Genomic DNA, 23,952 nt, shown 5'->3' with positions numbered 1-23,952 from the left:
AAAGCATCTCTTGTTGCAGCAGCCTGTGTGATGTGCAGATATTTCGATGAATGAACGGTCGGCTGACTGCGAAAGGGAACGGGAGGATAGTCCTCTGGGAACGAAGCGCCTCCCCTTTAATCGCTCGGTTGAGTTTGTCTCGGAGCGAGAGTCGCTCTCTTCACTCGCACATTTGCCGTCAGTCGTTGGAGGAACTACTCTGGTGGATTTCAGCGCTCTTGTTTTGCGGTAGAGAGACGGCCCTTTTTCGTTTCTCTTGTCCTTTTGTGGAATAAAAAAAGCGCTAAAAGCGGATGGTTTTGTCACTTAATTGCGGCGTTTTATCGTCATTATTGTCACATGAAGAAACACGGGATAAAGCATCCAAAGTGGCTGAAGGACTGAACTGGCTTGGTAAGTGATTTGTGCTTTCGGAGCGCAGCGCTCTCTGGTATTTAAACCCAGCGTATTTTGGTAATAATTACCAGGAGAAGTTTATTTTCGCCTTGCGTTTACGGATTACGGACTGTGTGTCAAATCTAAACTTGTTGTAACCCTTTTTTTATGTTGACTGAATTGCTAAAGAGAAGTTCTTAAGGTATTTGAATTCGCCTACTCTTAGATTTCGATTACCATTTCATTTTCTCTTCCAGTCTCTGTCTGTACTTTTATATCAACATGTTAAGGTTGGACTTTATTGCACGGGTGTGAAATGTAATTGCAGCCTCTGGGCAAAGTCCAGATGCCAGACGTTATTGCTCCCTGCGTAAAACAAAAGGGAGTGCGTAAAGCCCAGCTGTCGGTGCAGTTTAATGACACATGAGTGAATGTAAAAGCACACGAATTTTGGGTCTGTGATCAGGAAAACGTAGTTCTGCGCAAATATTGTGAGATATTCGGGACCTGTGGGTTAATCATGGTTTATTTATTCATAGACTTGAGACTGTCCTGATCAGAAAAAAAAAACCTCATACACAAAAATCACCAAATCCAGTTCGTTTCACTTTCAAGCAATAACCTTGGATCTTTCCCTGTCTGTCCCCTGCAGCGTCCTGCTCTCACTCCACCACACACCAGCGCCTCGAGAAGCTGAGATGGCCAAGTGGCTGAAAGACTACCTGAGCTTCGGGAGGAAGGTGCCTCCTCAGCCGCCCACACCAGACTACACAGAGAGCGAGATCCTCAAAGCGTATCGGCTCCAGAGGGACCTCGATTTCGAAGACCCGTACGAGGACTCGGAAAACAGGTCCAGGGGAGAGTCTGGGACTTCTGACCCCGCCACACCGGTGTATGGATCTCCCATGAAGTCAGCCAGTGTGGACGTGAAATCTCCCAAACACAGACTGATCAAAGTGGACTCCCAGGAACTGGGGCGCACCAAGATCCTCCTCAGTGCCATCTCTTTAGAGGACCAGCAGGAGCCTGTAAGTCCCTCAGCACTTCTCTGTATATATGTGCACAAAAAAACACAGTATGTGATGACACGCAGATTTTTTTTTTTTTATGTTGCCACTCTCCTGTAAAGGGGGGTGAGCAGGGGGGGTGAAAGGAAAGCAAGTGAAGGAGAAAACCCTCATCTCTCTCTCATTCCATTTTCATCACGGTGACAGCTTTATTGATCAGACTCCATAAGCAAGTAACGGGTAATGTGTGTCACAAATATGCATTGTTTGCATAAATCACATTACATCCCATGCACCACATAAATTCGCTGCCATGGATGGCGGAAAGAATTGTTGATGGCTTGAGCGGACCGTTGAGACAGAGAGGGTCACAGTCCCCTGAGTTTATGTCCTTCCATAAATAATAAATGGGGTTTGGTTTTGCAAGCTGAGAGAGACGCCCGCATGAGCACATGTTGGGGGCCATATACTGTATGCCTTATAGTGATGTGTCAGAGGCCGCAGGGAGGTATAATTTATGCTTTTGGTGCTGTTTGTGTCATCAGGACTGCTTTCCTGGCAGTGCAGTCCACATGTTGTTGCGCGGAAGACCCACTGAGAACAAATGAGGCAGATGTTGAGAGAGCCACTGGAGCTGAGGCAAAGGTTTTACAAGGCAATGGTCTACACATTAACTCGGCTCACATGTGCTGAGTAAGTTAAGGAGTATTTCAGGGTTTTCATCACAGCAGCTAAATCCATGACTCCGCTCCTGGAAAATGCTACAAGTGCGAAAGTCCTGAAGTGGATTGAAATAATAGTCTTAACTGGAGTCAATAGCTCCCCTCTCTGCCTCGCTCGCCTCATGCTCTCATTAATTTCCCAGGGTCTGTGGGAACGTCCGCGCTCTAATTAACATTGCAGATCCCGTGCATCGATAGATAACCTGTTACAGAATCAACATGGGATTAGGATGTAATTTTGCGAGGGTGCGTGCGCATTGAGCTGGAATGCGAGCAGCGAGCCTTTCTGCAACAATTTCCTTTGACAGAGAGTGAGAGACAAAAGACATGCATGTTTCTAGGCTCTGAGCACATGTGTGTGCTTGTACGCGCCTCAGCGGCCATATGGTTGCCTATGTAGCTGTCGCCGTGCCAGACGACCACTGTTTTCCACCTGTGCTTGCATGAAGGAACAAATGCCACCAAGCAGAAATCTCCCTCTTTAATCTCTGTCCTCTCTTCCTCCGGCCAAAATACGGCTCAGCCTCCGACAGGATGATTTTTTACTCCACTGCATTTTGCTTTATAGCGAAAACAAAGATACCGAACAGATTTTTCAAGGGTTTTAGGAGGAAAATGCTTTGTACACCTGCTAAATTGGGATCACACAGGATACACACTAAAGGTGCGAGATTGTTTCGTGGAGGGATGATGGTAGAAAGTGTTTTGTCCGTGATCAGACATATATTTAATATGCTATTCAGTGAGAATCTGATTACTTGTTGAGAGTGCCACACAGCTCTCAGGTCTTGATGAGCTATTGTCTGAGCAGCACTCCTCACTTTTTAGCACTGACATACAGACAGTTTTTCCAGGATGCTTAAATTGAAGTGTTTCTTTTAAACATTTCACGTGGAGCTCTTACAAAATGCTGTTATGAGAACGCTCGATTTTTACCTATCCTTGGAGATTAAGCTCTTTTTCCATACGTGTCTTCGAGACATTCAAAGCATTTTCCAAAGGGTTTGCAATCATTTTATTGAATGTTCTTCTTCTTCATGAATATGTGTGTGTGCTGTTTCTCGTAGGTGGTGCCATCCGCTCCATTGGCAGGGGACACAGATTATTCTGACCCATTTGACGCACGACTGAACCACCGACCAGAACCAGATCTAGGACCTGTTCCCTGCGAGAATAATGGCTACATGGAACCATACGAGGCCCAGAGGGTCATAACGGGTCAGTGGATGCTCTGATCTCAGCAGTTTTTACTACTTCCTTTTTGTTGGCATTTATCTTCACGTACGATGAGCCCGCATAGCCACACAAATAATTTAAAAGTAAAATTGCCTGCATACTGTGAGAGTAAGTGCAGTTCCTAAAGGGCTGAATTCAGACGTCTTACCTGAAAGACAGGTATTGCATTTCAAGCAAATTAAATCATGAATAAAATATGCACCTTTTCCATAAAGCAATATCATCACTGATCTCAGCAGCTTCTTTGATGAACAATACCGAGGCGATCGATACCATTACCTTTCTTTATTACGCCTCATCTTTCTCCGTAGTGAGGTTTTCTGCCTTTAGAGAATATTGTAGATATTAGTGTTAAACGCACTGCTGCTGCGTTATCACTCCTCTCTAGTGTGTTTCAGTCCACCATAGCTGAATCGGCTCCCAGCCTTATGAAGTGTGCCTTTAAAAAGTCTATTTACGCTCCATTCTCCGGCCCCTCTCCTCCCCCGTGTGATTTTCTCCCACATTGTCTTGCTCACATCTATCGTTTTCCATTTGTCTCTCCTCCTATTACATCTCTCTCTGCCCCTTTCCCCCTGCTCTCCCTGCTCTGTCCCAGTCATTTAGTGTAAAAGCCTGCCCCCTCCGCTTTCTCCATTTCTCTATCTCTCTTCATCTCGAGGGCTCTCCCCGGCCCCGAGGGGAGCCTGGCTGTCACTCTAATCTGTCCTTTACTATATTTTATGCCCCGTCCTCTCTTCCTTGTCCCTCGTGCTGCCCTTTTGTACGTCAAACGAACCTTATAATATCGGGCAATAATGAAGGAGCATCCCTTCCTTTGCCCAAACCGAGAGGCCTTGAAGAAAATCGTTTGCCGCTGCAGCTGGATGGAGCCACTGGAGACATTAGATAGCAGTGATGGTGGAGTATTTGGCAAAGCATTGTCACGGTTCTTTCATTGACTTTGAACCTGTCACTCCAGGGCTGTGTTACTGACTGCTTTTGTCTCTCTGTCTGTCTTAGTGTGGTGTTGCTCATTAAAAAAAAGCAGCTGAGCAGTGAAGACAGATGTGAAAGAGGAATAGTAATAACACCGTCTCCCTCAAAGGTTGTCCTGGAGAGACACATACGGGCTTTTCTTTTTCCTTTCAAACATCCTCAATGCTTATACCTCCAAAGCAGTTGTGTTTCAACTCAGTTATGATTCTTGACTTGTTTGGTTCATGAGGTTATACTGTAAAGACTGGTCTCCTGCTGACATCCGTACATCTGCGTGCCTCAACACTCCACAGCCCCCATGTCCTCCTTCCCCTCAATCTTTGGTCTCTGTTTCTCTGTCAAATTCCCGTTTTCTTACCCCACCCCTCGCTCACATTTCCCTCCATCGTGTTTCATGTGAATTTGTCATTTTATTTCCTCCCTGCCTGTATTTATCTCCCTCCCTTCATCTTTTCCATCTCCAGACTGCTGCGACACCACGGGCCCCCAGCACAGGTAGAGCAGCGTTCAGCCATGCTGTGCTTCTGTCTCAATGACTTAACATCAAACGCTGACAGACCCCATCCCCTCCACCTCCCTGCCTTGTCCTTCTCTCACGTCAGCCTCCTCCTCTCCTTGTTTCCTCGTTGCTTTCCTTTCCCCTTCCTGCTCCTCGCCCCGCCACATCCTCCCCTCCTCTTTCTCTCCTCGTCTCCGCCTTGCTCCTCCTCCTCCTCCTCCTCCCTCCGTTTCCCCTCCACCCTCTTCTTCATAACCTCACGGCCTATCCCCAGGGTCTCCCACTTGGTCGCCATGGTGATTACAGGGCCGCCCAATAGCCGTGTCTTGTCGTGTGAAGGTTAAAGTTTTTTCACTGCCTCTCACCGGCGAACCTTTCCATTTAGTCCTGTTCCCTTCTCGTGTGAGTGCACCTTCCTCTTTGCAAGGTTGCTAGGTGTGGATACAAAAAATGTCCCATTTTTGTCTGTCCCACCATTTTATTTTTTTTAAAGGTTTTGAATTCAACATATGAAAAAGATGTGATTGGTACTGCTGCAGCTTAGGGTCTCCTATAGATGGATTTAGAAATCAGATTTCATCCTCCTGCTTGCATTAATAATCTTAAAACCTTTATCTCTGACTCCACAAAACACTTGCAGGTGCTGAGAAGCATTTGTTGGTTGGAACCCACAGAGAAAATGATGAAAATGTTAACAAGGGATCGTGGATGCTGTTATGAGCCGTGCTAGATTGCTACTGGGATTCAGTTTGGACAAGGGGGGGTTGGTTGTCTACTTTGTTGGTACTCAGCATCTAGCCCAAGGCCTCGTTAAGCCCCCCATATGAGATTCTGAGCCTGCGACAAGCTGTGCAAACATAATTTGTCTCCCTCCTCTAATTCTAGTAATGTCAGAGCTCAACAGGCTTTTTGTTTAAATTTGTAGTGCAGAATAATATCAACCTTGTGTTCAGGCAAACGCCACTGGAACTATTATTTTATCTGTTCTTCTTGCAGGCTGGTCAAAGACACACGCTTGCATGTGTTTATTTACAGGTTTGTGTTATTCTGCATATGCTTCAACAGAGCTGCAGCGTAGCTCAGGTGGAGGACGGGCGCGGGGAGGAGTGCAGCTCTACGACACCCCCTATGACGACGAGCGAGGCCAGGGCTTGGGTTTCACGTGTGGAGAACTTCAGGAGGAGGGCAAAGAGAGCAGCAGGCTGCCGCAAGATGATGAAAGACCAGCTGATGAGTATGATCAACCCTGGGAATGGAAAAAGGAAAACATCTCCAAAGCTTTTGCAGGTATCCAGAAGCGCTATTTTAGTAATCTCGCAGTAAAGCCAACAAAAACTGAGGTTAAATCTGGACTGACAAAGGCAGATAATCAATAAACTCCCAGTAAGCCTGGCTGGATGACTAGTTTCTAAAAAGGACCGTGAGCTGGCTGGCCAGAAAATGTGATCATTCTTGTGAACAGATTTGAATACATTTTAGGCAAAAATTAGGCAAATATAGCTCCGAATCAAGCCTCAATTTATATTTAAAATGCCTACTTGGGTAGCAGTTGATGAGTTTGAAAACAAGCTGAAATCACAGCATTTTCTAAAGCATTCCTCATATTTTTCACTTCTTCTGGCCTCGAGCTGCCAGGCTCAATCAATACTCAGCCTGCCAGAATAAAAAGTTTTCAGAAAAAAGCCCACGTATTGGCAATCATCCATTGTATTAAAGCGTCTGAGCAAAACAATGATTCCTTACCAGCTTCAGACAAGCACCCTTGGAGCCTCTGGGTGTGAAGTCTGAACCAGAAAATATCTCCCAAAATATGTCTCGAAAGGGAATAATTTAATAGATTTGCTGAAAATGGTTAAGACTGGGCTTAAGCTGGGTATTTCTAAAGGTCAGAGCCGTCCTAGGATCGCACCGAGAGTCCTGCTTTGACACTACTGTAACACACTGTAGTATTTACCCCCCATCATTACATCCCAAATGCCTTTTTTTTAACATTAACATGCAGAGTGCTGTGACCTTCGTCGCCTCAGGTCAAATTACCCACATCTGTCTTTCTGCATTTAAACACCTTCGGGTGACTATTGATTTCTTGTTCTCACACATGTGACTGTCCAGTCACAACAACCTCTGTGAAGATCATTAGACGTGACAGACGTGTCTTTATGTGCGAGAGAGGATTAGTTGTTAAAAAGCACTGGAAAAGCAGAGACAGCAAGAACCTCTAGTCCTTGTATTGTAAGTAGGATTTTTCAAATAACTGGCATAATGCAATAATCACGTTTTAAAAGTTGCACTTCCTTCATCCCATGACAGTGCATATCCCGTTATGTTCCATCTACTGAATTTAATTAGAGGGAGAGAGTGAAGGTAAGGAGAAACACAGCAGGACTGATGGATCATTTAGGAGTGGATCAGTGAAAGGCATGCCGGACCAAGTCAGCTTAATTGAGCTGCATCTCCAAGTCACCAAGGTCAAGGTGATGGGATAATAAATCAACCTTGGCTCATCCTGCCTCCCCTCCATCCCCACTCTTACCCCTTCTTCCACTGCTGTGTGTGTGCACCCCTCCCTCTTTTCTCCCTTAATTACACGCCTACGTGTGCGAGACTGATCCAGTGCTAGTAAGAGAGTTATGGTCAGTGCACCGTTCTCAGAATACGCACTCTGTTCACACACAGAGACATATCCATTCACGCTGTGTTCATGCTCAAATCACAAAAGAGGCACTGTAACGTATTTGAGTAGGGAGATCATTTCAAAAGGAGGGTGCACGGCAGTTAATTTAAAAGCTAATATCACCTCTCGCCTACTTAGTAGTCATTCCCGCTTTGTCTGTCGCTTTCCTCTTCCACGGCTTTTCTTCTCAGTGCCACATACAGTACACTATGCACTCCTGTGGAGGGGCGCTTACAACACCGTTAGAGAGCGCAGCGGAGGAAAGCGCCTGTGCAGCTTGAGTTGTCTGACCCCTTGTTTTTTCCATTTGGAGTCAGCACTCTGAGCTGGCGTGCTGTCTGTCTGAGCAGACCAAAGCACTGAAGTGTAAACACACAAACAGTATTTTCCATTCTCACATTTAATCCATATTCCCAGACCCTCTCAGCGTTGCTAGGCACGGCCAGCGTGGAGGATGGAGCAGAAAAGGAGAGAGATGGAAACGAGGGAAAGAAAGAGAAGGGAAAGAATGATTGGGAGAGGGAAATGGATAGAAAGGCCGCTGTCCAAGGTTATGGTGTGTTTGGTGGCAGCTCGCTGGATGTTTGTGGAGGCCCGGCACTCCAGCGGGGAGGGGTGGCGAGCAGTACAGTATTAATGGTTGGGGGGCTGTGGCGAGGTGAGCCAAGCGGGGAGGAGGTGGAGTCAGGGCCATTGTGGCAGGGTGCAATCAGTCATCTGCTAACACGGGCACACTGACTCACACATGTACACAGAAACTCCGGAGCGGTGACAGGGCTCTCCCTTCAGCCCTCCCTCCCTCCCTCCCTGCGGATGTGACACGCTCACTCAGATAACCTGCTGCAGGGGGCAAAGGGGGGCATCACGATCTGCCAGCAGCCCTTCATCATCACCTACTCGCAGGCGAATGCATGCACACACATTTTCGGCAAGGTTTCCCTGCTCTGATTATCACATGCAGGCACCTAATACAAGGGTGAGAAGAGGTTGTGTGCACATTGGCACAAATGAGTGTATGAGCGTGGGGGTGTAGGGAGGATTGCTGGTGCGTATTGTTTACATGCACTGCATTAATGCAAGAGCTTCTCAACGGAATATCCCTGATTATGATTTTTCTCATAGCATCCGTGCTTAAATGTAAGAGCCTGGGTGAATGTTGAATGCTGTGGCTGTGTGATCATTCAAATAGTATCAGTAGTGTCCCACTTCTCCTGCCTGAGGAGTGGGACATGACAGGCCTCTCTCAGTCCAGTGGGTTTTAATTATAATGTTAGAAAGCTGTCACCAGTCACCGCCGTCCAGCTCAAATTACAGCAGTCATTAATTCCTTGAAGTTAATAGACAGTCCAGCGGCAAGATATCGGCTCAGCAGTCATTTAGCATTATTAGTGAGCTAATGAAAGGCGCAATCTTATTACCTCTCTGATGGCCACACCTAATGAACAGACGAGTGGGTGTTTCAGGTGTTGCATGTTTTGCAGTTTTATAGCCTGCAACAGTAGGTCGGAGCCGTCCGACGCCAATGCTGGCTGCGCGAAGAAGCAGGGACACGATGAGAGAGCCACAAATCAGCTGGAAATCTGGATGGGGAAGGTGAATGAATAACATCGCCACCCCTAGCAATTACTATTATGGTGCCATTGAGCAAAGCACTTATCCTCCACTTGTTCCGGTGCAGCTGCTCATTAGGCTACAGCAGAAGTCTGGGGCTGTGCAGGCAAGCTCCTCAGTGTGAATGCATGCGTCATAAAAGCAAGATGTCCTAATTTATATAATGAACACAATAACAGGTGTATTTCAAGTTTCCAATTCTGTTGCAGAAAGTAAATGAATTGCATGAATGAGGCACTGGTATACTTCCTATATAGCTATACAGAGTCACCTTCAATTTAGGTGTTGTATTTGCTAGACCAGAAACATGGTCCACACTGAAATATCTCAACAACTGTTTTGAATTGCCGTGGAAGCTTGCACAGACATTCAGGCTCACCAGAGGAATGACCAAATCCCAATGGCTGGTACCAAAATGAGGTCTGGCTCTTTCAGGTTTGTCTTGACATTAATGGATTAGCTTAGACATTTCCCTCAGGATGTTTGTGATAATGCACGTGACCCCTTACCATTTCCTCTATCCATCAACATTGTCTCTATCTAAAATGAAATAGTGAACATGGTCAGCATTATACCAACTATATGCTGAATCCTCATGGTTGTATTATTGCCATTCTAAGCATGCGTGCTTGCTGATGTTTGCATTTTGCTCAAAGCATTGCTATACTTTAGGGCTTGTGATTAACTGGTTTGCACGACATGTCGTCCAGACTAGTTGGAAGCCAAAAGTGTGTAGTTCTGACTCACAGAGCAAAGATCTAGCCTTCACTGAGAGGATAATAGCACGCATTTTCACTTTTACCATATATAGTAATGCAATGTAAGAGAAGTACTGTATACTTGCAGCCATGAATATTAGAATAATATTAGTATTAGATAGACTGGCAACCTGTCCAGGGTGTACCCCGCCTCTCGCCCGATGGTGGCTGGGATGGACTCCAGCACCCCCGCGACCCTTCACAGGAACAAGCGGTTACAGAAGATGAATGAATAAAGTATAAACTTAATTTCGCAAAGGTTACAAAGACACCTTAACGGATGTGTGTGTGACTGGATGCATGCGCTCTGACAAGACACGGTTTCTCAGGCTACTCAAGGTATTCGTGTTCATGCAGGAGCCGACATGTATACTTGTGTGAGCGCAGACAAACGTGCAAGCAAGAAAAAAAAAAAAAAAAAGGAAAATGAAAATGAGATTTCCACTTCTTGGATTGATGCTGCTCTCTGTTGCTCTAAGGAGACCCTGGGGGCTTCTGACCAGCCTCTTCGTCAATTTACTGGCACAGTAGAAGTCTGCATTTCCTCTCTCTCTCTCCCTCTCTCTCCCTCTCTCTCATTCCTGCCTCCTTTTTCTCCTTGTCACATTTCCTCTCTCCAGCCCCTTCTCTCTTTCCTGTCACTTGCCGATTCCCTCTCTCCTTCTCCCTGAACCTTTTAGTGACATTAATGAAAAGACATGTCCTTTGTGTATCCCCTTCACTGACCAGTGTGAGAGATGGAGGAGCGATGATAGAAGTAGAGTAGGGCAGAACAGGAGAGGAGAGGAACAAGGGAATATGGGAAGACAGATAATGCCCCACTTAGAGGGGAAATAGGTGAAAGAGGAGTGATGAAGAGAGAGGGGTGTTCCACTCTGAGAGGAAGACGGAGAGAGCACTGTGAATCCACAGGGGGACGGATGGAATGACTGTCTGGAAAATTGGTACGCAGAAAAGATTGTTCAGAAATGGGTGATACTTTGAAGATTAAAATCCAAATGAAGTGAATCAATATTATAAAAGGGTAAATTGTTTGGAGGACTGTTTCTCTTTGCTGGAACAAGGTGGTATTTGTCAGTTCTTAAGGAGGAATGTTTGGTCCCAGAAGAAGGTCTTTGTGTGCAGAGAGATGAGGGGATGCCAGGGCTGTTTGAAAAACAGATGTGTTCATTAATTGACTTAATGAAGCTGCTCTATTGTCTTTGTCTTCTCCTCCTTAATTATGAGGACACAGAAAACAGCTGTTATGCTTGAGAAGTCAGTCATCTGTCACCCAAGGCAATGCACCCTCTGTGCAACACAGTACAGAAAATCTAGACACTTTGCAGAACAACAGCCTCAGACAATTTCTGGTAATTGTTAGCGGGTAGTTGAGGCACCAGGCATGTGAGAGATTTGGCACCAACTGATCACCAATTGCCGTCACCTGTTTTGGTTTATTATGGGAGAAAAATGTCTCCATTGTTCCAGCGTGTTGGTTTCGACTTCAAAATGATCCGCACATATGTAAGTGTGCCTCAGTTTGCAAATCATTAGCTTCATTGCCTCCTATTGACAGACAAAGAAAAGCAATTCAGCCTTCTGTGGATGACAGATCCGCAGGTTACCATTTGAAGTGAATGGAAGCCAGATGTTCCCTGCTAGCAAATAAGTGACATGGCGTGAGTGTGTGCATTTGTGTGTGTGGTTTATCGCTCAGTCTTTTGCTATCAAAGTGAGAAGCTCAGATATGGCTTGCGTCTGTGTTAGACCCTGTTCAGACACGGTATTAACCTGAGTGATCGGATCACAAGTATCTAGCTTTAAGTACGTGTTCACCTAAAATGCATATCTGCATGCCACCGCTCGAGATGCATTCCCAAGTGGTGGCACGCGTGCTCTGTATGCAAATGAACACCCACATTCTTTGGTGCGCTTCTGTATCCAAACGATGGATCCCTACCTACAATGTTTCAGAACCCAGAACGGCGCTGTTTGTTGTGTGTGCAATCTAACATGGTGACATGATACAAACTGTGGACATACTGGCCGGTGACGTCTCTCTCTCTCACTGGAAACACATTAACGCATTGAGTTAATAGTTATTCATTTATCTCCAACCTTGGCGTTAGTCATGTTTGAGAGCAGGACAAAGCTCGAACCCCGGAGGCAGAGTAACATCACTGCTGCACTGTTTGCATCAGTGAAAGAAAAATCTTAGGCAATAAAGGGAAATAATAGTCAGTCAATAGTCATTATTGAGAAAATCCATAATTCATCTCCACACAGGTACTTTGCATGCATCAACATGAACACGTCGCTAATTAATATCATGACAATAACAGTTTTTGTCGTGTAATTAAATGCAGTCTAAATCTTTCACCATCACTCCTCCGTCTATCTAATAATATTCAATCATTTAATTTGTTAATTTTTGTTTAGATTTAATTATTATTTAGTTCCACAGTTGTAGTACTTCCGTAGTTTTTTTTTTTTTCATGAATGATTGAGGTAATACTTCACTTATGTAAGAGGATTTCAGTTGAGTAATACCAAACACGTTGTGTGTTCACACTACTAAAAGAATCTGGTCTAACTGACTGGATCTCAAGTGGATCCTCAATGCATCTGGGGTGCACACCTATACATTAAGATGACTACTGACTACTTGCGATCTGATTACTTAAAAAAAAAGTTACACAGTTCTTAGTGTGTATTTTTAGCCTCACGCAGCACTGAGCGCTGAACTTCTTGTTAGATCGGTAGTGTGAAGCCCCTGTTTGTACCCTCATTCATTGGTTTACATTTGGGTCACAGAGCAAACTGTTTTTAATGACCACCTTTTCCGAGATGGTCTCCAAGGTTCAGAAAGGTATTTATAGATTTTTAAAAAATTTCTTCCCACCAGCTGGGTGAAAATGTATATTCCCCCTTGAGTTTTTTTACTTGCTTCTCATGATGCAGCTGAAATGTATGCTAATGCACGAGGAGCTCGAACTCCTAGTTTAGAAGAAGATACCCTGAATACAGGTGATATTAGCATAAATATATGTGAAAACTGATTTCTCCTGTGCCCGAAGGTAACAACATGGAAACGGGAGGTTTAAAATAATGAGATCTTTGCACTTATGCTAACTAGCAGCTTAATTATCTGCATATCACACCAACGCCATGAGCTATGAAATTAACCTGCGGGGACTGAGCGGTGAGCCACACATTCATGTATGTAACAATACCTTTGTAAAAGTCTCCTGTCCACTCCGTGTGATGTGTTCTGTTCTGTTTGTGTGATGTCTGGCCACTATTGGATGTTTTATTGTGTGTGCGTGTCTGTTTTGTGTATGACAGTTTCAGTTTTTCAATTGTTTTCAACAAAGTTTTTCTGTAAATCAGAGGAACTTGGCTTGATATTTGAGGAGCAATACTGGTTTACAGCTCGGATAAAAGGAAAATCAAATTCATTCACTTCATTCAGTCTGTATCTTAGAGCTGTTGTTGCTGACAGTGCTCGGTCATACCCGCTCATCGTAAGTAATAGCTTGCCACAGGGCTCTCTTCTTGGTCCATTACTATTCACACTTTACATAAATAACACTGTCCTTCCTAGTCCTTCATTTCGTTCATGACACGATTTTACATGCCCCAGGCTCCATCCCGTCCAATGATCTGACTTGTCGTTATTTATCTGACTGTTCATGTTTCATATTTTCATGTCTCTCGGACATGCGATATCAATCTAATTCGGTCCACCTCATTAAGTAACTGCATGAATTATGATCAATAATTACCAATATCCTGGAACAAAACACCATATGCCTCGTTCCAAGTTGTTGTAAGTCGATCAAGTAAAATGAAAGTGATTAAACTCACAGAAACTATTGTTGTTCTTACTCATCAGAGAATGGGCATGGGCCCTCTGAGGGTGTCCTGTGGTGTCTGGCAACAGCATGTTGTTAGTGAGGTCCTTTGGGTCCTATGGGTTGAGGGGAGGGGCCTCTGTGGATCATCCCACAGATACTTGATCAGTTTGGAATCTATTGAATTTGGAGGCCAGGTCAACACCTTGTGCTGTTCTTGTGTTTTTGTGTGTTTGTCTGTGTCAGGCTGCATCCTGCTGGGAATGGCTGCTGCCATCAAGGAGTGTCATTGATATAGGGTTGGGGGTGCCTGGTCTGGTCTAGGTGGGTGGTACACGTCTAAGTAACATCCACATGAATGCCAGGTCCAAAAGTTTCCTAGATGGTTTCCTAGAACTTTCACAAGATGGCCAGTGTTATTTACTTCTCCTGTCAGTGGTTTTAATGCTATGCCTCATTGGTGTGTGTATAGAGGACGTGTGTGTGTGTGTTTTAAGAACACTAGACAAAATGACTTGCTAAGAAGGGCATCAGCCACCCAAACACTAAAGGAGAGGAATCTTGATGGAATTTTCTCTTCCATCTGTGGCCCACCACTACCTGAGCTTATCTCTAGCTCAGATGGCCGATCGTAATAAATTGCCTTGGCTGCCTCCATTTTCTTCTTCTTTCTTTTCTTCACTTGATTTTGTGTGCTTCTCATTTAAACCCTTCTCCCATCCAATGCACCTCTCTCAGTATCGCTTGACAATTAGAGGTGTGAAATGTGATGTGGTAGTGAGCTGACAGGCAGCAGAGTGTGGCAACAGTGGTGTTTGGGGGTGTCAGGTGTGTATGTGTTTTTGTGCGCGTGGACCTGTGTGTTTCTCGTGCATGTCTCCCATTGAGGAGTGCCAGGCCACACTTTAATCCTGGCTTCGGCGGAGGTGCTGCCCGCTCCAGATGGGGCCATTGTACTGCGCCATGCATCAATAATTCACAGAGAGCCAGAGAAAGTGGCGGAGTGTGTCTGCCTGCTCAATAATTAACCAGGGAGGGAGAGAGGCATGTATGTACAGCCCGGGTCGCTCTCAAAACGCCCATTCAAATGGCCTTTGATGTCGTGAGCCCGGGGGGTCTTTGGATTTGTCAGCTCATTAAGATGTCACCCCTCTTTCCCTTTTATTTGTTTTGTAATCCCTTTTTTTTTGTTGTTTTTTTTGCAATGAGCAGGAGCTTAATATACGGTATGAAACTGTGTGTCTGTGTGTATGTAAGGCTGCAGTAATGACTGTTACACTAGAAGGTGGGCTGCCATGCTATATAATGAGCTATTTTCAGTCACTGTGCACCTTCTGCTCCTCTCCTGCTGTCGGTAGGACAGTGAATGGAGCATTATTTTTGCCCCCACACGCTGCACTGTGGGTTGAAATACACAAGATATTTATGTTTTCATTGTGCCTAATTCTGAAGGGATAATTTCTTACTGTGGATTGTTCAGATGTCTAGAAATAACCCGTCCCTTGACTTCTCTTCTTTGCTCTCTGCCTTGCTTTCTTTAGTCTCAATTCCCATGATAAATTATAGGTTGTGAAACACTAAGGCTATGTTTTTCACTTTTGTAATGAAGCAAGGAGACAAGAGTTAAAGTACATCACTTCTCTTGACAGGAGGTATAGTTAGCTATATTTCATGACACCAAATCCCTGTCGGCTCCACACATACCGCCTCTCCCACTCTCGACGGGGCTTCCCTTTCTTCCACTTCTCGTTTCTTCACACTCTTGTCCTCCTCCTCCTTAATCATCACCATCTCTCTCACCTATCTCACTTTTCAGTCAACTGTATTCAGACCCATCTGCTGTTTTCTTCCTCCTCTTTCTCTCACCTCCTCCCCGCTCCCCCTCCCACTCTGTTAGAAATGAGGGAGTTGTCGGAGTTGCCCTGGCCTGCCCCGGTGGGTCAGCTGGAGGAGGAGCCCCCCGTCAGAGAGCAAGGTGACCTCTCACCCCGAACACCACCCGAGCCCCCTCCTTTCCCTTCTATTATCAGTGCAAACACACATATGCAGTTTCCCTGACCTCCACGACCCAGGCTGTTGTTCTGCATCTGCTCTCCCTCCAACCCTGAACCCCAGGCAGCCTGTATCGGCAGCACCTGCATATGTCCCTGCCTGTTGCAGTTATTGAATGTGGTGTTTAGGGTTTAAGACTCTCTTTTCTTCATATTCTCCTCTTGCAACAACCCTGTAAATGAGGATGTCTGCGAAGTTCATGTCAGAGTATTTCCAGTAGCATTTCTCAGGTACCCTCTGTGTTTAATTACAAATTCTCTAGATTTCATTAAAAAATAAAAATAAAAAATACAGAGACTCTGAAATAGTATTGCAACAGCCGACATCAAGGAATCTTAAGTGTCTGCTACAAGGCAAACACATGCGCCAGCAGAGGCAGTCAGAGTAGAAGCCAACTTCCTGTTTCTGTCTGCCCGCCTGGACTCATAAAAACACTGATGACGGTAAATGTGATGAAGCCGTTAGTTTTGTTATTGTCAGACCCAGACCTGCTGTCCTGCCGTGTGACCTATCCATGAGAGGTCTCACTGAGAGCTTTAATCCCGTTTGATCATACTGTTGTGTAAATAACATGACTCACTTTTTCTGTCCCTGCCTGCCAACAGTGCAGTTTGAAGGCGCAGAGTGGGACCGTTCCTCATCGCCCACAGAGCGCTTGCGTCCTGCGGGGCCCAGGTCCAGCCCGCTGGCAGGAGGGGGGATGAAGTTTCGCATGCCGCACGAAGGCCTCACAATGGTCGGGGAGAGAGTGGACCCGACTCTGCCGCTGGAGAAGCAGGTGTATGTACGCCGTCTTTTGTTAACAACATGAAATCGATCTTAGAATTTAATCAGATTAAAAGGTGGAGTATTCAGTGACGTCTGGTGGTTCTTGTACGTGTTGCTATGACTGTAAATACCTTAAATATATAAATATATACCAGGGGAGGCTCAGTTACAGTAGTACTGGTCGTAGCAACAGCAGACATCAAATTGCACTAACAAAAGAAAGATTCAGTGTTTAAACATGATTCAATTACTGTACCAACTACAACAAGGAGTAAGATGTTCACCAGTCATAAACAAATATTAAAGCAGACTGTCTGGAGCCTTATTCTGAGTTATGATGTGTAAACGCATCAAACAAACATTCGTTACGCGATTATTTGTGCATGTAAATTCAATTAGCGAAGGCTGTAAATGTTTCTGCATCGCTGTCACGCACCCATCGTTTATCATACGTGCTTATGAAAGCGATTTTGAATATTTGAGGGAGAACGAGGCCGTAGAACCCACATAAAAGCCGAAACCTGTTTTGTTGCACGGCTTTGATCTATCAAAAGGCCTTGGACACATTAAAATAAAACAGTTATGTGTTTCGGCTAAGCAGCACTCACCAGAGCTTACAGAACTGTAAAGTGCTAGAATGAGAACTAATTAAGTCAGAACATTAAAAACACACATTTACTTTGGTCTTAATTTCAGACATCATTGGTGTAATTTATGTGCTGTTCCTGCGCACATAAAGGGCTGTTTTACTAATGAAATCCAAGCACACGACACCCCTTAAGCACAGATACACATTCACACATACACGGGACACACCATGTTGTACGCACAGACACATGCGCGTGGACAAATTCACTTGAGAATTCCAGTTGATTATTATGCTCCATTACTCCCTGAGGGCTGTTGTAAGATTTGTGGTTTACTTTAACCCCGTTTTAAACAGAAACACAACATCACTGCCAACCTGTAGCATTTGGTAAAGCTGGAAGGGAAATTAGAAATAAAATCTCATTGTTATGATAATTTCACCTACTTCCTGTGCTGATCTCTTAACATGTTAGTCTTTTGATACCAATACTTACCAATACAATCTAGAAATGGATGTGTGCGGCAAAAAATTCTGTACCTAGGGGAATACTTGTAATGACTCTGATAATCCCCTGAACAAAAGTGTGATCATTAGAATTTGTTGGGAAGTATCTTAATGGAGAACTACTGTTTTTTACGACCTGGACCTTATTTCTAGCATAAAATACGATCATTTACTCACCCATATAACTTTGGTGTCATTTGCACTCGTTCAGGAGATAACTAGATCAACGTGTATCCATATAGCGGGAGTGACAGGGCACCGGGACGCAGCCTCTAAATAACGCATTATCTGCCGCGAAACTCGTTCATTTCACCAATATTTTGTTATCATACGCTAGTGCTATTCCCCGTTGAGTCCGGAGTTACCTGTTATCATCATCCAGGGTCTGTAGATTGACCTACAGACACTGGATGATGTCTTCTGACCTGGATGATGTCATCTCTGAGCGGCGCACGCACCCGCAACGGTCGGCTTGTTTACCTGTAATTTGCTACTGCTAGTTTTTTGCAGCATGACTGAATATTTTTCCGATTCTGAGGTTGTGGACGAACCATAGCAGTAGCGGCAGATAATGCATTATTTAGAGGCTGCGTGTCGGTGCCCTGTCACTCCCACTATACGGATATACGGTGATCTAATTATCTCCTGAACGAGTGCAAGTGACACAAAAAGTGATATGGTTGAGTAAACGATGGTATTTTATGCTAGAAATAAGGTCCAGGTTGTAAAAAGCAGTAGTTCCCCTTTAATTATTGGATGGATTACTGTAGATTTTGGGTAAGACGTACGTGTACCTCCAAGATGAACTGTCTCTTAACCTGCTAGCAGCTGTTAACATGCTGGTACTGCTCACTGCTTGGAATTAAATCACTGTTGTAGTCACGTTTAAATAAAATTTACAGAGAAGCAAATAACATTGACCATCTTGTGACAATCCAATGTTCTGCTGGAAAACATTTGGACCTGGCATTCATGTGGATGTTACTTAGACATACACCACCCTCCTAGACCAGACCAGTCACCCCCACCCCATAGCAATGACACTCCTGGATGGCAGCAACCACCCCCAGTAGACAACACAAAAACGGTTTAGGAACAACTCAAAAAAACAAGAAAAACCGCACAAGGTGTTGACCTGGCCTCCAAATTCACTAGATCCCAAACTGATCAAGTATCTGTGGGATGATCCACAGAGGCCCCTCCCCTCAAACCATAGGACCCAAAGCCCCCCACTAATAACAACATCCTGTTGCCAGACACCACAGGACACCCTCAGAAGGCCCATGTCCATTCTCTGATGAGTCACAACCGTTCTGGAGGCACAAGAGAGACCTACACAATATTAGGAAGGTGGTCATAATGTTATGCCTGATGGGTGTATTCCTACCATTATATCATCATTGTACCAGTGGCCATTGTTACAATCTGTAGATCTAATCTGCTGCCATATATCCCTATAATTCATTTCAGTTTTCTATCCAGGGTCAAGATTCAGTCCCAAAAGGTGATAAGGATGTTCTGTGTTGACACATCAGGTTGCCACTTTCGCCATATCTTATATCTTGTCTACGTGTGTGCTCAATCAGGTGGTACCACGGTTCACTGTCACGTTCGGAGGCAGAGTCGCTGCTAACACTGTGTAAAGAGTGCAGCTACCTGGTGAGGAACAGCCAGACCAACCGCTCTGATTACTCCCTGTCCCTACGGTAAGACACAGACTTATAACAACGAGTGGTGAAATTGCTGAGCGTCTTTTTAATACCCCCAGAAGAACAGCTTTTTCAGTTTAGTTGTACATTTCTCATTATTTTTTTTGCTGTGTGGGCCAAGCGAAGTGTGCGCAAAGTGTGTGTGTGAAGCCACCTTGAGCTACTGATCTCGGTTGCAGTCTCTCACACCTCTCCATCTGTCTCTCCCTCCTTCCATTCCCCTCCACCATCACCTCCATTTAGGATCACTGCCGCACTGATTCCTCTCCCGATACTCATTTGCAGGGCACAATATTGCTTATCTGGTCAAATCTCTCTCTTGTAATTACCACCACCATCCATTGTCCCGACCTCACACCAGTACACCACCATCACTCCGTCCTCTCACCATCCTTGCCTCTAGCTGTGGCCTTCCTACTTGGCCCCAGCGGGCCCCCTAAGTGGTAATCAGGCAGGTAGAGCACACTTCAGTGCACGCATCATCCTCCACATAATCACTAATGAATATGAATTACCTTCTGTGGGACACACAAGAAGGGAATTAGGCAGGCAGGGAGGAGGGGGGAGGAGGAGAGAGAGGGGAGGGGAGCCACTGTGTCGTGCTGACACATAAACAAGTTCATGCATTACTCATTTACATGAGCGGAGTGGGTTTGACACACACACGCAAATTTGCTCAAGCAACAAGGTCAGTGCTGGCGCTGGTTCCCCAGCTGTCAGCTACAAAATCTATCGACCTTAACTCTGTTTGGGTTGTTTAGAAGGAGAAACCGGCCTTCGTTGAAGAAGTAGACTTTCAGAATCTGCGCAATCTAAAAGGAGCTGTAACTCTAGGTTGAGTGCGGCCTTCCCCTAACACAAACATTGCACTCACAAATCTGGCTGAGATCTGAGAACGTTAAAGAGAAATTCGATGTGGCGAGGAACCGCCAGCCCGACACAGTTGAATATTAAAATAAAGATCCAACACATTAAAAAGTCAGACTTACTTTGACAGATCATACTTTACATAGATGCGCACACACTCATGTTTCCTGTGTAGTAAATGATTGATGTTACCAGCATGTTTGGTGCTCTTTCCATTGGTTTTAGCCCCAGATGTTTTTCATAGCTTTATTGACAGCACCAAACTGCCTGCATATCTCGCACACCGCCCCTTGTCTTCCATTTCTGTGGGACGTAAATTATCTTTTTAGGGAGATTTACTTAAATGTTATAGTAAAAGTATTATCGCATTAGATACTAAAGTTCTGTGGCGGTTTGTGTCTGTATATACTACTTCGTGTTCAGATTCTTTATTCGTCGTGTTGTTTTCCACTCAGTCAGGTGAGCTATGGAAACTTAAATTCTTTGCCTTTTATCTCCAAGTACAGTGTTTTGTTTTTTTGTAATCACGTCTTTTGCCCTGCATCAACTCAGATAGCCAAGACGACTCAAATCAGGCCACGGCGGTAATAATAACAATTTTCTCATTGTAGATAGGAGAGAAACAGCATTTCATTCTCTAGTGTTTTGACGCCAATATAACCTTCAGACAGGATCCATTGTGCAATCCTCACCATCTTTTTTTTTGTGGAAAGAAAACGCAGCATTTTTATGCTTTTTGTCATTGGTGTTGTCTGTCTTTGTGAATGTCAACCACACCTACTGTAAGATAACACAGAAACCTGAACAATGGAAGGAATGTCTGATGGATTGCGTTTAATGGAGATAAAATAAAAGAGTCATCCCGTGAGTCAGCGCTGGACACGACTTAAACCGACATGTATTATGAACGAACGCTGCTAGGTCCTGCTGTACCATTTAAGAGTCCCCAAAACAAGCAGGACCGGATGAGATCACGGTGTCAACTCTGGAGGTTGACATGATGAAGAGCCTGGCTCTCAGTGCTCTGCGCGCCTGTGGGACAGTCGCACGCTGCCAGGCTGTTTTGGAGTCACTGTGTGTGTTTTTGGTTTCACTGCTCCTCAAAATTTAATTTGGTTTACTAGAACAATGACAATTATGGTGACCGGTTTCAGCCCTTGTCTTTCCCTCTGCTTCTATAATTAGACACACATCATGATCGGCTGGCTGGCTCTTAAAGGGGAAGTGCTGTTGTGGCTGCTGGCGTTTAAAGGGGAGGTGTGGTTCTCTCGGCAAAGCCACTTTCACGGTCCAGAGGATTTTGTCTTTCTCTCTCATGTGTTGTTACACTACTCATCCATCATAATGTCCCTCCCTTCCTAAATTGTGACATGATGTTAAATGTTGGTCAGAATCATGCTGTCAAAGCGAAGGGAAAAGAAATGAACATTAATCCAGGCTGTCACTTCCACTGTCATTAAGTGTGGATGGTTGTATATTTTATGTGCCCTACATTTGATGTCATCCTTCTTTTCTTTCCTGCACTCCTTTCTCACTTTCACATGGGATCTCTCCCACTCTCTCGCCTCTTTCGTCTCCTTCCTCAACTATTTTTTTTTCTCACAGAAGCTGCCAGGGCTTCATGCACATGAAGTTCACCCGGTGTAAAGATGGAAAGTACGTGCTGGGACAGAACAGCCCGCCTTTTGACACCATCCCGGAGGTCATCCACTTTTACACCACACACAAACTCCCGATCCGAGGGGCCGAGCACCTGTCCCTGCTGTTCCCCGTGCTGGTGCAGACACTCTGACTGAACGGTACCTCCGGGATTTTATCGCAATTGGACACTTGACGCGAAACATGAATGTTTGACGGGAACTCACCCTGCAGAATGAAGGTGCTCTCGTCTTGTTTGATCGGACTACTTTTGATGATTCGACTCCGGAGAGGCTAACGCCCTCACCCGCCACTGCTGTTGTACCTGTGCCAAGTGTCTCTAACATCCGGGGGATCAGTTCACATGAAATGTAATACCTGAACTTTAGGTATCTTTGTTGTAACTCCGCTGTCTCATCTCTTTGCTGAACCAAGGGCACTGACTTCAGGACATCCAAAACTCTCCAGTTCGATTCATTTCTTTGATGGATGTTAGCAGAGCTGGGAGAAAGTCTGTATATTATACATCTACTGATGCCCCAGTTTACAGAACACTGAGATTAAATTATTGCCGTTCCACAAAAACACCTCATCGACACTGGTAAAAAATATTGCTGTTGTTAGGTGAAAACCTTGCAAGTCGTATTGTGCTGATTTTTCATGTTTATACCAGGATCAATAAATTCACTTGTACTGTATGAGATGAGATACCTTTTTCATCCTCAGGCTTTGGGAAACCCTTTTGTAAATGTTGCAAAATTCATGATGCAAAATGAAGAGCTATTTTCAGTTTAAAAAAAAAAAGATAAAAAGGTTTTTACCAACAGCAGTTATATTTCAAACGCTTTTCTACACAAAGCTGCACCTGTTCATTTCCATCCTGTCAGTTCTTCTTCTATTGTTCGCTGAGAATTCACTCGGCACATCTCCATGTTACTTGTCGATTGTTCTTCATGAGCAACAGAAAAGCTGTGTTGTATCGGTACTTGTGTTGACCTCCCTGACCTTTATCTCTTGTTGCTTGCCTATGTTGCATTTGGTGGACAACGCAGGGTTTGTTAAGAGCAACCTGTCACCTGCTGTTATTGTCTTTTGACGGACTTAAAATATAAGATAAGCTTGGAATCTGAGCTGCGGGCTACGTATATGACATAAGAGACTGAGCACTAAAGCAAACTCTCAAACTTTATGAATGTTGGCCTCGTCTTCACACTTCCTACGTTTTTGATCACAGATTTTCGGGCTGGCTAAGACATCGCGAAGCTGGTTGGTGAGTCGCATTTGAATTAAATGCCTGCCATCTGGAATGGGCTCCCATGTCTCGCTGCCTGGTTGCAATGTTGCGTGGTGTAAACTGGTTTGAGGGAAGAGACGACTGCACGCGTTCATGACCAATGAAATGGGAAATGTGTAATTAATAAAGTTATTCTTTCTTTATCTGAACGTCTTTAAAACTAAAAGAGGACAGGCTGCACAGTTTCCTGTTTTGTGAATGCAATCTGACCTGGACAGTAAACCTCTTTGGTACTAATCAAAAACAATTAGAAAGGGGAGTATAACTGCTGAACTGCTTACAGCATATAGATGTGCAACCTGTGAGTGATTACAACACCGTGTGCCATTATAGGGTCACGTGTAATATCCTTAAAAAGACTGGAGACCACGAATTTAGGTGAAAATACATTTCTTTTAAAAAGGAAACACTTCCAAACTATTCTGATTGAGAGCCCTGCTGATCAAATTTTATACAATAGAATCCTTTGCAGCTGAGAGAGGAGGAAAAAGAGGCACAAAGGACTTGGCAAGATTGCGTGCTTCACATACTCAAACACACACACACACATTTGCTTTCCTCCTTCATCCATTAACAGCAGGGTTGGGAGGGAGAGGGTGAGGACGGGGGTGTGTGTGTGGGGGGGGGGGGTGAGGTGTGGCTGAGGAGGGGTGAGGCAGCCCTCATTATTTGGGCTGCGCCGCAGTGAAAAGCGCTGGGATTGCTTTCATTACCGAGCCAAATGAAATAGCAGAGGCTGATTACCCGCGTGACGGAGAGAGGAGACGAGCTGGATCACTCTCTATTGGGGAGAAAGGGCGAAGGAGGGGATAGAAGAAGAAAAAAAAAGAGAGGG

The 23,952-nt window shown here is 44.8% G+C and overlaps 1 protein-coding gene across 2 annotated transcripts; it reads left to right on the top strand.

The window, feature by feature from the left end:
* The first annotated feature begins 898 nt into the window (after window positions 1-898).
* shdb (Src homology 2 domain containing transforming protein D, b) lies at window positions 899-23,632 on the top strand. 2 transcript variants are annotated; one of them, XM_084549116.1, is made up of 7 exons: window positions 899-1,403; window positions 3,172-3,322; window positions 5,883-6,104; window positions 15,594-15,671; window positions 16,354-16,528; window positions 19,196-19,315; window positions 21,791-23,632. In XM_084549116.1, the coding sequence occupies exons 1-7, from the start codon at window positions 1,074-1,076 to the stop codon at window positions 21,975-21,977; spliced, it is 1,263 nt and encodes a 420-aa protein (XP_084405242.1). In that variant the 5' UTR covers window positions 899-1,073; the 3' UTR covers window positions 21,978-23,632. The 2 variants fall into 2 exon arrangements, with proteins under 2 accessions (XP_084405242.1, XP_084405243.1); XM_084549117.1 differs by lacking the exon at window positions 15,594-15,671.
* The last annotated feature ends 320 nt before the right edge of the window (window positions 23,633-23,952 follow it).

The sequence above is a fragment of the Chelon labrosus genome (genome assembly GCF_963514085.1).
Source record: "Chelon labrosus genome assembly, chromosome: 7".
Classification (NCBI taxonomy): Eukaryota; Metazoa; Chordata; class Actinopteri; order Mugiliformes; family Mugilidae; genus Chelon; species Chelon labrosus.
The sequence above is the reverse complement of the archived record's forward strand: the minus strand, read 5'-3'. Positions and strand labels throughout refer to the sequence as shown.